This window comes from Takifugu flavidus, chromosome 15, assembly GCF_003711565.1.
Source record: "Takifugu flavidus isolate HTHZ2018 chromosome 15, ASM371156v2, whole genome shotgun sequence".
NCBI classification, from domain to species: domain Eukaryota; kingdom Metazoa; phylum Chordata; class Actinopteri; order Tetraodontiformes; family Tetraodontidae; genus Takifugu; species Takifugu flavidus.
The window spans coordinates 1,605,335-1,616,808 of NC_079534.1; the positions used below are offsets into that span (position 1 = coordinate 1,605,335).

Here is an 11,474-nt window from a genome sequence, read left to right on the forward strand (position 1 = left end):
TTTTTGTGACTGTACAACCGCAAATGTGTATGGTTACCCTTACAAAAGAAATGATTTGTCCCACACCAGACCACCACGGAAAATGGCGACTGTGAAATAGATGGAAGGCGAAAGTAAGAAATTATTCAATGCAGCGTATGAATTCTGCCCAGTCCGCATCCACACCGCTCAGAGGTAAGGCTCGTTTGTTGTTCGTTATTTTACCGATCTATAGCTTGAGTAGCGAGGAACGATTGTCATTAGCAATACTTTAGCTATAGGAATAGGTTTTGCTGTGGAACAGCCTTAATGGAGTGGTCTGCAGCTTCTGCAAGCAGCATCCAACAACACAGCGTGATATAAACGCCAAGAAATGGTAACGATAGCCTTACGGAATATATTATAAGCTATCTAATCTGCTCTGCATTAATATACCTTTGGAAAGCTGTCCTAAGTTTTGTGGTTTAGCATAAAACTGAACTGCCAAGCTGAAAGTTTTAGCTCCACAATATGCATAGCTGCTCATCAAAAGGCATTTTTAGGTCCATCTCTCTGCAGTTTTAGTGCCCCTGTGTAGACTTGAGAAATCACAAAAGCATTCACTTAGTATGACACTTTTATTGCCCTTCAAATTCAAGACCTCTCACTCTGGCGACCTTGTAGCATTATAAATGGCTCTAATTAATATACATGGCAAAGGGTCAATATATGTGATATGAGTACCGGTAGTTGATACTTTGTGCTAATTTAGTCAAGAAAATATAGGAATTCAGTCACTTGGAAGTATTTGATTATAAGTTATGTGGAAAATTGTAGCTATTGTGCTTTTTTTTTTTTTTTAACTGTAATGTGATATACAGTCTCTTATTTTCCCATTCAGTAAGTTAAAGGTCAGGATTGCTTAGCTGCTTCTTATATTTCTTTCTTCTTCTTTTTTTTAAATCAAAAATTAGGGCAAAATACATAGGAAATGGGTGCTGCCATATTGGGCTAGTGATGTCACTTGTAGCCAGATTCTGCACCAGTAATTACATGATAATGGAGCCACAGTATCAACTTTCGGGTTCACATTGCAACCCTCAATATTGAACAGCACTTTATTTGTGGTTGTGGTGTTTAGTAGGATTTTCTTAAAATTGTTTTCTCAGACACATCAAAACTTAGCTGCTCTGGCCTTTAGATTTTAGGTGTTGCTTCATCATCTATATGTACACCACTCCAGCCCTATACATCAAAAGCCTCACCATATCTCTGCTTGTATTGTTGTCTTTCCTGTTTCAGTTAAAGACTCATCCAATGTTGGTCTGTCCCAGATGTAAGATCCAGTAATTTGAGAAAGGTGGTAGTATCTTTGATTGTGGCTCCAAAATGGTGGCACCCAGTTGGATATAGTTAAACTAATGCCTGGATCAGGCTACACAATCTTTGTTTTGTCATTTACGGTGGTCACTTTGTCAAACATGTCATACATTTGTTCGGCGTATTGTACCGGCGAGTGGTCACACTACAAGTCAGAAGATCGCGTCTGTTGCCAAAAGCAAGGGCACAGGTCGGGAAGGCACGACAATGTGTCATGTCTATGACCACATAGTAGGAGACATTACACTATGCGGAAAAACAAAAAACATTTTGTCTGTGACGTGTTCGTTGGGTCAAGGTTGGGCTAAATTTGTTTAGTCGTAACTGTAACTGCTGTAACTGTTAGCTACATTTAATTTTGCAAGAATAAGTCACATTGTTGTGCAAGTCCTAATTATATCAGTGAATTTAGGACCGTGGTTATGTTGACTTTACCATTGAAGATGGTTTTACGTGACAAGACGAGGGCCACAGGAACTCACAAGTTGTCTCTAGTGAGGTTTTAGAACATAATGTTTTACTATTGCATCACTAGTTGCACTATTTGTCTTGGCTTAAATATTTATGTTTAGTGTTTGGTTACTATTTTACTGCAAATGGTTATTCATGGAAAACTTGGAAAATCATCAAACGTTAGCCGAGGGTAAGTACCATACATTTGATAAGGAACATTAAATCGGCTGTACGTAATTTCTATACCAAGCAATTGCAAAATTGGAGTCGTAACCCCAATTGATGTCTTCTTTGTCTAACCTTGATGGATGTGCCCAAAGCACATCTAGGAGGCATGCCCGAACCAACTACTATGGCAACTCTTTTGGGCTGTCAGCTCCTCACCTTGTGGCTAAGTCTTGGCACAGTTGAATAGTTGACTAACCTTAATGGACAAGTATAGAATCCACTGCAGTGCTCCAACAGTCTACCTTCCAAACTGGTTCCCCTTTCTTTCAATTGTAAAAAACATCCGAATTTGCTTCAACTTAACTCAAGGCCAGACCTTTTCTCCAACTCAACATCTCAACAATGTAAAAAAGCAAAACCACATGTCCATTCTTTGTAAATGACATAAACAACAGATGTTTTGGATATTGTAGACTTTAAAGTCTGAATGGTGTTACTGTAAAAATGCAGGCCTATTTTGGATACCTAAGAAGTCCTTTCTCTCCTTTTCAGGTCATGGCAGCAGAAATGTCATGTCTGACAGGTGTTGATGAAGATGACAAAGATGCAGACCCTGAGGTCAACGCACTTTCGCTCTTCCCAGATCCACTAATGATGGAGCAAGAACCAGTCTCTTGCACCAGTTCTCTCGGCAGGCCTTCCCTGGAACAAACCAGTGGTCTGGATCTTCTGTCAAGCACAGGTATGCTGTCTCCAGTCGACCTGGGAAATGGACCTTCTACGCATCAGGCTACACAAGCCCATGAACTCGGCAGCATCTCAATAGAAAAGGAAGAGGCAAAGAGTATCACCCAACTCAAGACTGTACAGGAAATTGACACTACAGGAATTTGGGGTTTCGATAAAGACTCTCCGGAGAACTCCCTGGATAATTTTGATAGTGCTAATGAACTTCATTGGGACCCCCACAAAGAGTTTATGCAGTTTCTTTGGGACAACCATGATGATTCCCCTGGAGAGGAACCTCAAGAACCAGATCCTCCACCAAACAACCAAAGGAGAAGAAAAAGGAAAATGGACATGGTCGTCATGGTGGATCCTTCCGAAGACCTTTACCCTGATCTGAGCCGCAAGTCGTCTGGCAAATTGGCAGATACAGGAGGACAAGTTAACTCCAAAGTTCGAAAGTTAAAAAAGTTCTCAAAGTCTCAGTCACCACAAATGGTGAAGGTTGCCAAGTATCCTAATGGAACTGTGAAGGCCATCAAAGAAATAATTTACAACACACCTGCAAGAAATGCAGTGGAGAACAGTATAGGTCACCGGCTGTCCTTGAATTCTCATTCAAAGAACAAGCATTCATGTTACCCTTGCCCCAAGTGTAAGCTGGTTTTCAAGAAGGAACACCATTTGAAGCGTCACATGAAGTCGCATGTTGAGCTTTCAAGTGTCTCGCCACAGACGTTTGTTTGTCAAGAATGCGGGCAGTCTTTTCGACAAGGCGCTTTGCTTATCGAGCACATGTCCATCCACCAGGAGAAGAGAGAGAGACTGGGTGAAGAATTTAAGAACAGCAAAAAGAAGGAGGATAAGAACAAAAGGCTTTTCTGTCCTCAGTGTCCATTTGATACAACTTGTCCAAATACATTTGTCCAGCATGCAAAAACTCACGAGAAGGACAAGAAGAATTTCAAGTGCGACAAATGTAGCTTCAGGACTCTGAATGAGAATGATCTTCGGAGACATACCATTATGCAGCATACCGTTATTTCAGTGAAAAAGCAGATCCAGGATAACAACTCAGTTATGTACTCCTGTAAAGTTTGTTCTTATAGAGCTTTTAGCAAAAACGTGTTTAGGAACCACCTCTTTCGGCGCCATCAACAAACTTTTCAGGAATACGAAGCCGAGGAGAAAAACGCACAACCGTCGAATGAGCACCGTACACTCGCTTGTAAAAGTCCGTTAGAAGATGCAGAGTTCACGTCCCAGATCTCCATCAAGAACCAAATCTCTAGAAAAGGCAATTCACAAAGCGATTCCCATGAAATTTCAGACTTGTTTAAAAATAGCAAGATTAAGAGAAACTTTAAGTCCCACTTAATGGAATCGAAACTTGACAAATCCATCAATGCTCTCCTGTCCCGACAAAAGCATGGAAAGAAAACTGCAGAGCAGAATCGGGACAAAAATAATTGCAGCGTCGACGAGTCCAGAAGTGACCAACGTAGCCCTGACCATTTCCGGGGTATGATGATGGTGAAGGATGATACATTAGCTATATCCCCAAATGGTGCAAGCGTAATGAACAACAGTGTTACCAAACTGAATGAGGATCAATCCATTTTGAAAAAATCACCATCCAAGCGGAAGATGTCCACACCTTATCGCAACACCTCTGAGCAAGACTCCTGCTTCATCTTGTCAAAGCCTTTGCCAAGTCCCATGAAAATAAACCAAGAGGACGACTTTGAAAACGACAGCTCCTCATTTAATGACACAGATGCCAGCGATAACCTGTCTGGAAGCGATTTTAACAAAGAAAAACACAACATTTGCAGCTATAGCCGAAGGATGTCCATGAGGGGTGCCCTTCAGGCATCCAAAAAACTGTTCGAGAAGATAAAAATGAAGGAGAAGGAACACAACGAGATTGAAATCAAAGAGGAATGCATAGAATCTGAGGTATTTCAAGAATCATTTGAGTCGTACCAAATCCCGTTGAACGATTCCTTCCCGGAAGATGTTTCAGACCTGGAGTCCGAGCGCAAGAACTGTCCCTACTGCCCTGCAGTCTTTGAGTCAGGAGTTGGGCTGTCCAATCATGTTCGGGGGCATCTGCATAGGGCAGGAATAAACTACAACGCACGCCATGTCGTCTCTCCAGAGCAGGTGGCTTTTAACGACAAGAGGCCACGAATGAGGAGGAAGATCTCAACTTTCCGACGGTTGAAAAAAGGTAGTTGTCCGGTTATTATATATTCCTGCCCCTAATTTTGATGTTACAGATGAATACAAACTTAGCTAGTTAGTATTTGTGGCATGGCACCATCCCCATCCAACCGACCCAATAGATCTAAGGCTTTTTCTACACACACAAAAGGCCTATTTCTTGCAAATCCGTGTTAGCAAAGCACCTATCCTTTGCCGAGATATTCCATCCACCTCGCAGGTGTGTCGGATCAAGGTGCTGATCAGACAGCATGATTATTGCACAGGTGTGCGTTAGGCAGACATATGAAGGTGAAACCTTAATTTTTTCACACATTAGAGGACACAGTATTTAAGATGACCTTGTCTGTATATTCAGAGTTAGTGCTTGGTCAAATGTTGCCAATTGAAACCATATGTTGTTGTTTTTTTCCAGCATTGCAGGCGGAGTCCGACTCGGAGACAATGACGAGCATTCACTCTTGTCCATTATGCGGGGACTCCTTTGATAACAGGACTGGTCAGTCCAACCACATACGAGGCCACCTCAAAAAGATTGGTAAAGGCTACGCCTCGAAGAACAAATCGCCGTTGCTGTATCTGCGGGAGTTGATGCGCGACAAGAAAGAGCTGCAGCGGGCCCTTCATATTCTGGGGAAAAGACGGAATCGCTTCCATTATGACTTCTCACCAAAGTTCCCCAGTGCTGAATGTTTGACATCCTTGCCCCTCGAAAATGACAAAAGTAGTTCTATTCCAAGCATTTGCACTGAAAGCAGACCACTGATGCCCGTGTTTTCTTTAGCAGACATAGATTCTGAAAAAGACCAACAAGAGACTAAGCTGGACATTAAAAATTCTCTTTCTGGCACAACTGCTTTGATAGGAATTCTCAAGAAAAGGAAGTGCCCGGAAGACACTAGACTAAAACCATCTTCCCAGATATCAAAAAACATAGCGGTTTCTTTAAACGCAGAGTACAGTTCAGGGTCCAGACTTGCATCTTCGCTGCCAAAGTCAACATCTGGTGAGTGATTTTTGATTGCATTAATTCTTCTATGGCTTCATTTAGACTGAACTATAGTTTCATTGACAGTATGGCCAAACCGATATTGTTTGATTGCTGTAAGGAATACTTGCTTATGTGTGTACTAGCAGGTGAATTTGGTCAGTTTTTTTACTGACTAGTATTGTTCCACAAGGAAGACCTTTAAAACTGTAGAAGCACTTTTACTACCAGAGAAAACTGCCCAGACAAGCTAGACAACTATTTAAATACACGTCGATATTGCATTCTTAAAGTGAAAGCTACCCAACAGTAAAATGAGGAGTCATCGGCATAGAAGCGTAGATCTAAGTTTTGTCATAATCATTGTCATGTTTAAATCTTAAAAATAAATACTGAGGTGTTTAGTAATGTTTGTTAAACACACAACTAATGTGAAAGATTATATTTTAGACTAATCTTATATACATAAACAGCCTAGATCATTTAAACCTGTTATGTATCGTGGAACACTGACCAGACCAGTCCACTGTTGAATATTTTCATGTTGGGGGTGTTTAATAGTTATTTGTTTCTACAACTTTGTTCTGTTTTGCAGAGAAAGGTGAATTCAACAGGAAGGTGTGTATCCATTGTAATGCAACTTTCCACAGTGGGGTCAGTTTGTCTAATCACCTCCGGGCATATGCAAGACGAAAAAGAACTGCCTTACTCGAGGGAACCAGTAAGTCCAACACTTCCACAAACACATGGTTATTCAGACTGACAGAGTTTTTGTAATAATTTAGTTATTTCAAGACGACAGAGTTGAAGAATGCAGGATCCCTTTACAATATTAAAGCAAACAGATGAATTCGGAGCAAAAAGGCACAAGCTACCCTGCAACATTCAACAGGAACCACCCAAGTGGACTTCCTGATGAATTAAAGTCCAGATAAACGTATACCAGATATAAGAGGCAAGAGAAAAATGTGAAGTAATCGCTTCATCTGGAATCGGATATGGGAAAAGCTGAATGAATCGATGGCTTCTGTTGTCTACTGTCCATTCTCTCCTGGCATTAAGCCAAGTGCCCCTACACTGGCGCTGGGACGCTTCATGTAGATAATGTGATAATGAGCAAAAATGCATCACGGCGGTATTACGAGTCTGTGAATTTGCTAGCAGAGAGTCACATGACCTAAACCTGAAGCTCAAGATTAGTACAAATAACTGTGACCTCCATCCACGACAATCTACACTGGGTGTAAAAACACTTCTGGACAGACGGAGGAGGACAAAGTGAAGAAGGAAAATCAGCAAAACAAGAGGATGCAGATGAAATGGAAAGGAGGAAGTGAAACAGAAGGAAGAGGTGCTGAAGAGATTGTAGGTGGAGGATGAGGAAAGAGGTGAAGGACTGGATGGAAAAGGCAGGTGGAGAACAAAAGGGAGAGGCCATCCTGGTGGAACGATCCTGGAACGAACGATTGGAGGACGGCAGAGCTGAAGGAAGAGATGGAGGAGCAGGAGAACTTAAAAGGTGGAATGCTAGCAATGGAGGAGGAGCAAATAATGACCCTGGGCTCAAGAAACAGGAGGAGCTAAAGACAAGACACAAGTAAAACGGTTGAGGATGAATAATTATAGCCGATAATGGCACATGGATAGAGAGTAACTCAAGTTCACGTGTTTTTCTGGACTTAACCCGTAACGCAACGACACTGAAATGTAACTGAAGCACATTTTCTCCTCCAGCATTTGACTGTAAAGCAGTGAGGCCTCGCTCCAGGCCGGGCTCAAAGAAGAAGACGCTGCCCTTACCACAAACTCCAGAAGAAATGTACAGACTCACCTGCAGGTACCGCTTCTGGAGCGTTCGCTATTATTCGCTTTGGAAGCAAAAATGAATGAGAATGTTAACAGTAAAATGTTGTCCTAGCATGCTAACATGAATAATTACCTATGAGAATTTTTCTTGTGTGTCTAATTTTTAAAAAATAAGACCTTTGTAATAGTCGTCTCTTCCTCTCGCCTCAGGTTCTGCGACCTCGTCTTCCAGGGTCCCTTGTCGGTCCAGGAGGACTGGATAAAACATTTACAGAGACACATTATGAACACTAGTGTTCCGCACACTGGGCTCGGCATGGTAGAGGTCATCTCACCGCCCACAACCATCAAGACCGAACAAGACAGCTCTCCGACCGCCACACACGCTGCCTCGTGAAGCCAATGGGGACCTTTTTTAAACGATATCACTAGACTGTATGTGTATGTACATTGCTGTTTTCCTTTTTTCTAATATTTTTTTTTAATGGTAAAACTGGCCAAACGCTCTGCGCTGGAGTCTATTGTGCCTGTTTGGGCAGATTTAAAAAGTCAGTTATTTTGGATATTAGCTTTTTTTTTCCTTCTTCCTGGTCCTCCTGTTGGAAATGAGTTTCAAATGGACAGACTGCTTTCTTGTTTGATGCAGTAGCGTGGAATCCATTTATAATGAAGACAACTTTTACCTCAGATTTATCATGGTTTGTGTCCAACGTTTGAGAGCACCTCCTCTATATCAATCATTTTTACTAGATTTTTTTAATATACCCAGTCTCTCCCTTTCAGACCATAGATTACTTGTCTCTTTATAAATTTTAGATCGAAACTGACAGCACCCGTTACATGATCACAAGAACGCGCAAATGGAATAGCAAAACGGAGGGAAAAAAAACATGTAATGCATAGAAAGTGTTTTATAGTATGAGTAACTGCATTGTTTCTAATACAAAATAATAAAAAAAAACAGGAAAAATGAGGAAAAAAATAAAGCCCTAACACGCACATTAAGTGCTGAGAAATGCCTTTCATACATGTCACTTATATTTAATGTTTAAATATACAGTTTCGAAATAATTTAAATTTTAAATGTACAATATCACACAGATACGATGCTTAAACATTTGTGTTGTTCCGAATAAAAAAGGAAACGAGTCCGATTTCAGTCATTCCTGCATATGAATGATGGGTCCATTTTCTCTGGAGGTCCAGATCTTCTGAGGGTCCATCCTGTTGATCCCAACTGCTGCATCTGAAGTCTTCAGCGGTGCCTTTACTCAAAAGGGTTTCCCCCCTGCAGCAAAAGAGCCGTTGGTTCGGACATTTTCTGATATTCAGCATTCACAAGATGATGGGCGAGTCCTTTGTTCCACAAATACCTTTAGGAAGTGTTGAAACTGGGGTTTCAGCTCCTCCATCATGGCCTGAGCTCTGTCCAGGGAAACCGCTCGCTGCAGCATGTCAAACCTCTTCAGGAAATCAGAATGTGATTCAGAGGATCAAACGGCACGCCTGCACTCACGTAGCGCGCGGAGAGACCCACCTTTATGCTGGTCAGGTGAGCCTGAGACATGACGTGCGCGCGCACGGAGGAGGCAGACGAGGACACGAAGGTTTCGCAAACCGCGCAGTGGAAAACCTCCACCTTGGTCATGTGGTCGTTTTCATGGAGAGCTTTAAAAAAAAAAACTCTTATTACAGCCTTTGATGGAAGACTGCTTTTTTTTTTTTTTTTAAAAGGTTCTTTACCTTCCAGGAAACTGTCCTCTATGGGGTGGCTAAATCGGCGGCTTTTGTGTAGCATTACTTCCTGTGGAAAAGTGACGCGTGTGGGTCAATCAGAGCGGCAGATGCACCAAATATCTGAACGAGCATCATCGCCATCACCAGCATCACCATCCTACCTGCAGGAAGGCGACGGTCAGGTCGTCGTAGTTGTTCTCCTGCTGAATGTGCTCCATCGTGTTCCAGTGCGTCCTGCTTTCCAGGTGATCCTGCAACTCCTGACAGTCTAACAACTCGATATCGCACAGGTCACAGATGACAGGGATCCTACAGGGACACAGAGACACTTTCAGGTTCCCCCGAACTGGGACCGCTGCAGGGATGAGCTCCTCACCTCCTCACGTCCTACCTTTCCATCACTAAACGTTTAGTTCTGGAGGGAATTTCATCCATGCCTGTAAATAATGAACACACAGTCCCTGAATAAGAACTGGAAGTGTGATAAACGGATGGAAAACGGGTATAAATAAAAAAAACAAACTCACTTGTCTGACAGTAACCGAACTCGTTTGAGTTGCGTTTTAACCTGGGTGGAGATGGTCGACCTCTAGCTGTCACCTAAACACATCCAACATCATCTCATCAAGTCAGCACTGCATCTACAGAAGGAACCAGTTTCCCCGCATCCTAAACGGTACAACAAACAGGGTCCGTATCCTATAACTATAATTTAGTAAATAAACATAGCTGTTGCCGATACCTCTCCTCTATAATCTGAGATCATCCTCTCATCGTCGTTCGGCCTCTGTGGTCTGTAAGATGCAGGGAACCTTTGGGGCGACACGCGGAGAATGTGTCTCTCAGGGCTGCCGACTCTCTGGTCCAAAGATCTACCGGCAGAACCGTATCCAGCCGGGACAAATGGTTCAGTGGCTCGAGCTCGACTGTTGCTAGGCCCATTATCGGGGCCACGGTCGTCTCTCTCGGGAGGTCGGCTGGCTGCGGCAGGAACGTCCCAGCGGCTTTTATTTATGGTTATAGGCTGAGGTTCAGGGTTGTCCTCCTGTTTCAACAAGGAGCGGCTGTGGCCTTGGCCCTGAGAGATGTCATGTTCCGAGTCTGGAGAGACGGGATTGTAGGGGTCATAAAGCTCCGACCTGGAGGGAGACAGACGGTGGTTTTGTACTTCTATTAGACTTACGCAACCTTTAACATCCACCAATATTCCAGACTGTGCTCTACTTGATTCTGTCAATTTACAGAATACCGTTCTGGATCATCAGGGCATCCGTCCTGCGGGCTGTTGTCATCAGGGTCATCTATTGGTTTAAATGATGATTTCCATTTCATCACAGACATTTTGCCTGTATGCAGACGTAACACATTGATTACAGATAGTGAAAAGTATCCATAAATACCAATAAGAGAAGGAATATTTCACAAGGTAAACAAGCATTTGGTCAGTTACTAGACTGTTTTACTGCTCCTTCTCAGTAATCTACTCCTCCATTCCACTCATTGTTAGTGGTTTTTACCTTTATTCCGATGGATTGCTGGAATTTTTGAATCCATTTCAGGTATTTGTGTGTTTTGGTAGTCGTTTAACTTGTTGACCCATTTCATAGCTTCTTTGAACCCTTCTGGGACGTTGAATTGTTTACTAAACAGCAAGAGAATAAAGCAATAATTTCATTAAGCATCAGTACAATAGTGCAGGATAGACACTTATGTTAGTCCATTCAGTTAGCATAGCATTGGTGCGACTAACTTTAGCTACGCAGCTAAAAACTAAATTGGCTGACCCATATACATATATTTAAACTGCTTTAAAACACTTTGCATCACCTCTCAGGTTGCAGGCGTGTGTCCGCTCCTCGTAGCATTGCTGAAGGATAAAAGGGCATGTTATTGTTGCGTTTCATTTTCGGGTTGTTTTGCAGACACGGTTTAGCATGTGAAGGCCAGAGTTGGTGCAGTGGCCGACGCCGTCCTGTAGGTGGCAGCAAACAGTAACTTTCGATTAATCGAAGACGGTTCAGCACAAAGGAAA

At 42.5% G+C, this 11,474-nt stretch overlaps 2 protein-coding genes across 2 annotated transcripts; one reads left to right on the top strand and one right to left on the bottom strand.

The window, feature by feature from the left end:
* Positions 1-35: 35 nt before the first annotated feature.
* Positions 36-8,854, top strand: znf644a (zinc finger protein 644a). Its single transcript, XM_057057395.1, has 6 exons — positions 36-174; positions 2,512-4,918; positions 5,327-5,917; positions 6,495-6,620; positions 7,634-7,736; positions 7,916-8,854. Exons 2-6 carry the CDS (start codon positions 2,515-2,517, stop codon positions 8,100-8,102), a joined length of 3,411 nt encoding a protein of 1,136 aa, XP_056913375.1. The 5' UTR covers positions 36-174; positions 2,512-2,514; the 3' UTR covers positions 8,103-8,854.
* Positions 8,722-11,428, bottom strand: LOC130539204 (DBIRD complex subunit ZNF326-like). The gene is made up of 11 exons (XM_057057410.1): positions 11,270-11,428; positions 10,960-11,084; positions 10,692-10,788; positions 10,185-10,581; positions 9,970-10,042; positions 9,834-9,879; positions 9,604-9,751; positions 9,449-9,509; positions 9,243-9,373; positions 9,079-9,168; positions 8,722-8,993 (listed from the first exon to the last, which is right to left on the bottom strand). The coding sequence occupies exons 1-11, from the start codon at positions 11,344-11,346 to the stop codon at positions 8,973-8,975; spliced, it is 1,266 nt and encodes a 421-aa protein (XP_056913390.1). The 5' UTR covers positions 11,347-11,428; the 3' UTR covers positions 8,722-8,972.
* Positions 11,429-11,474: the final 46 nt, after the last annotated feature.

Coding starts and splice junctions, on each gene's coding strand:
- znf644a (XM_057057395.1), top strand. CDS start 2,515: ATGGCAGCAGAAATGTCATGTCTGACAGGTGTTGATGAAGATGACAAA. Junction 5,918..6,494: donor GCTGCCAAAGTCAACATCTG/GTGAGTGATTTT, acceptor TCTGTTTTGCAG/AGAAAGGTGAATTCAACAGG. Junction 6,621..7,633: donor TGCCTTACTCGAGGGAACCA/GTAAGTCCAACA, acceptor TTTCTCCTCCAG/CATTTGACTGTAAAGCAGTG.
- LOC130539204 (XM_057057410.1), bottom strand. CDS start 11,346: ATGAAACGCAACAATAACATGCCCTTTTATCCTTCAGCAATGCTACGA. Junction 10,789..10,959: donor AGCAATCCATCGGAATAAAG/GTAAAAACCACT, acceptor GTCTGCATACAG/GCAAAATGTCTGTGATGAAA. Junction 9,880..9,969: donor GTTCGGTTACTGTCAGACAA/GTGAGTTTGTTT, acceptor CATTATTTACAG/GCATGGATGAAATTCCCTCC.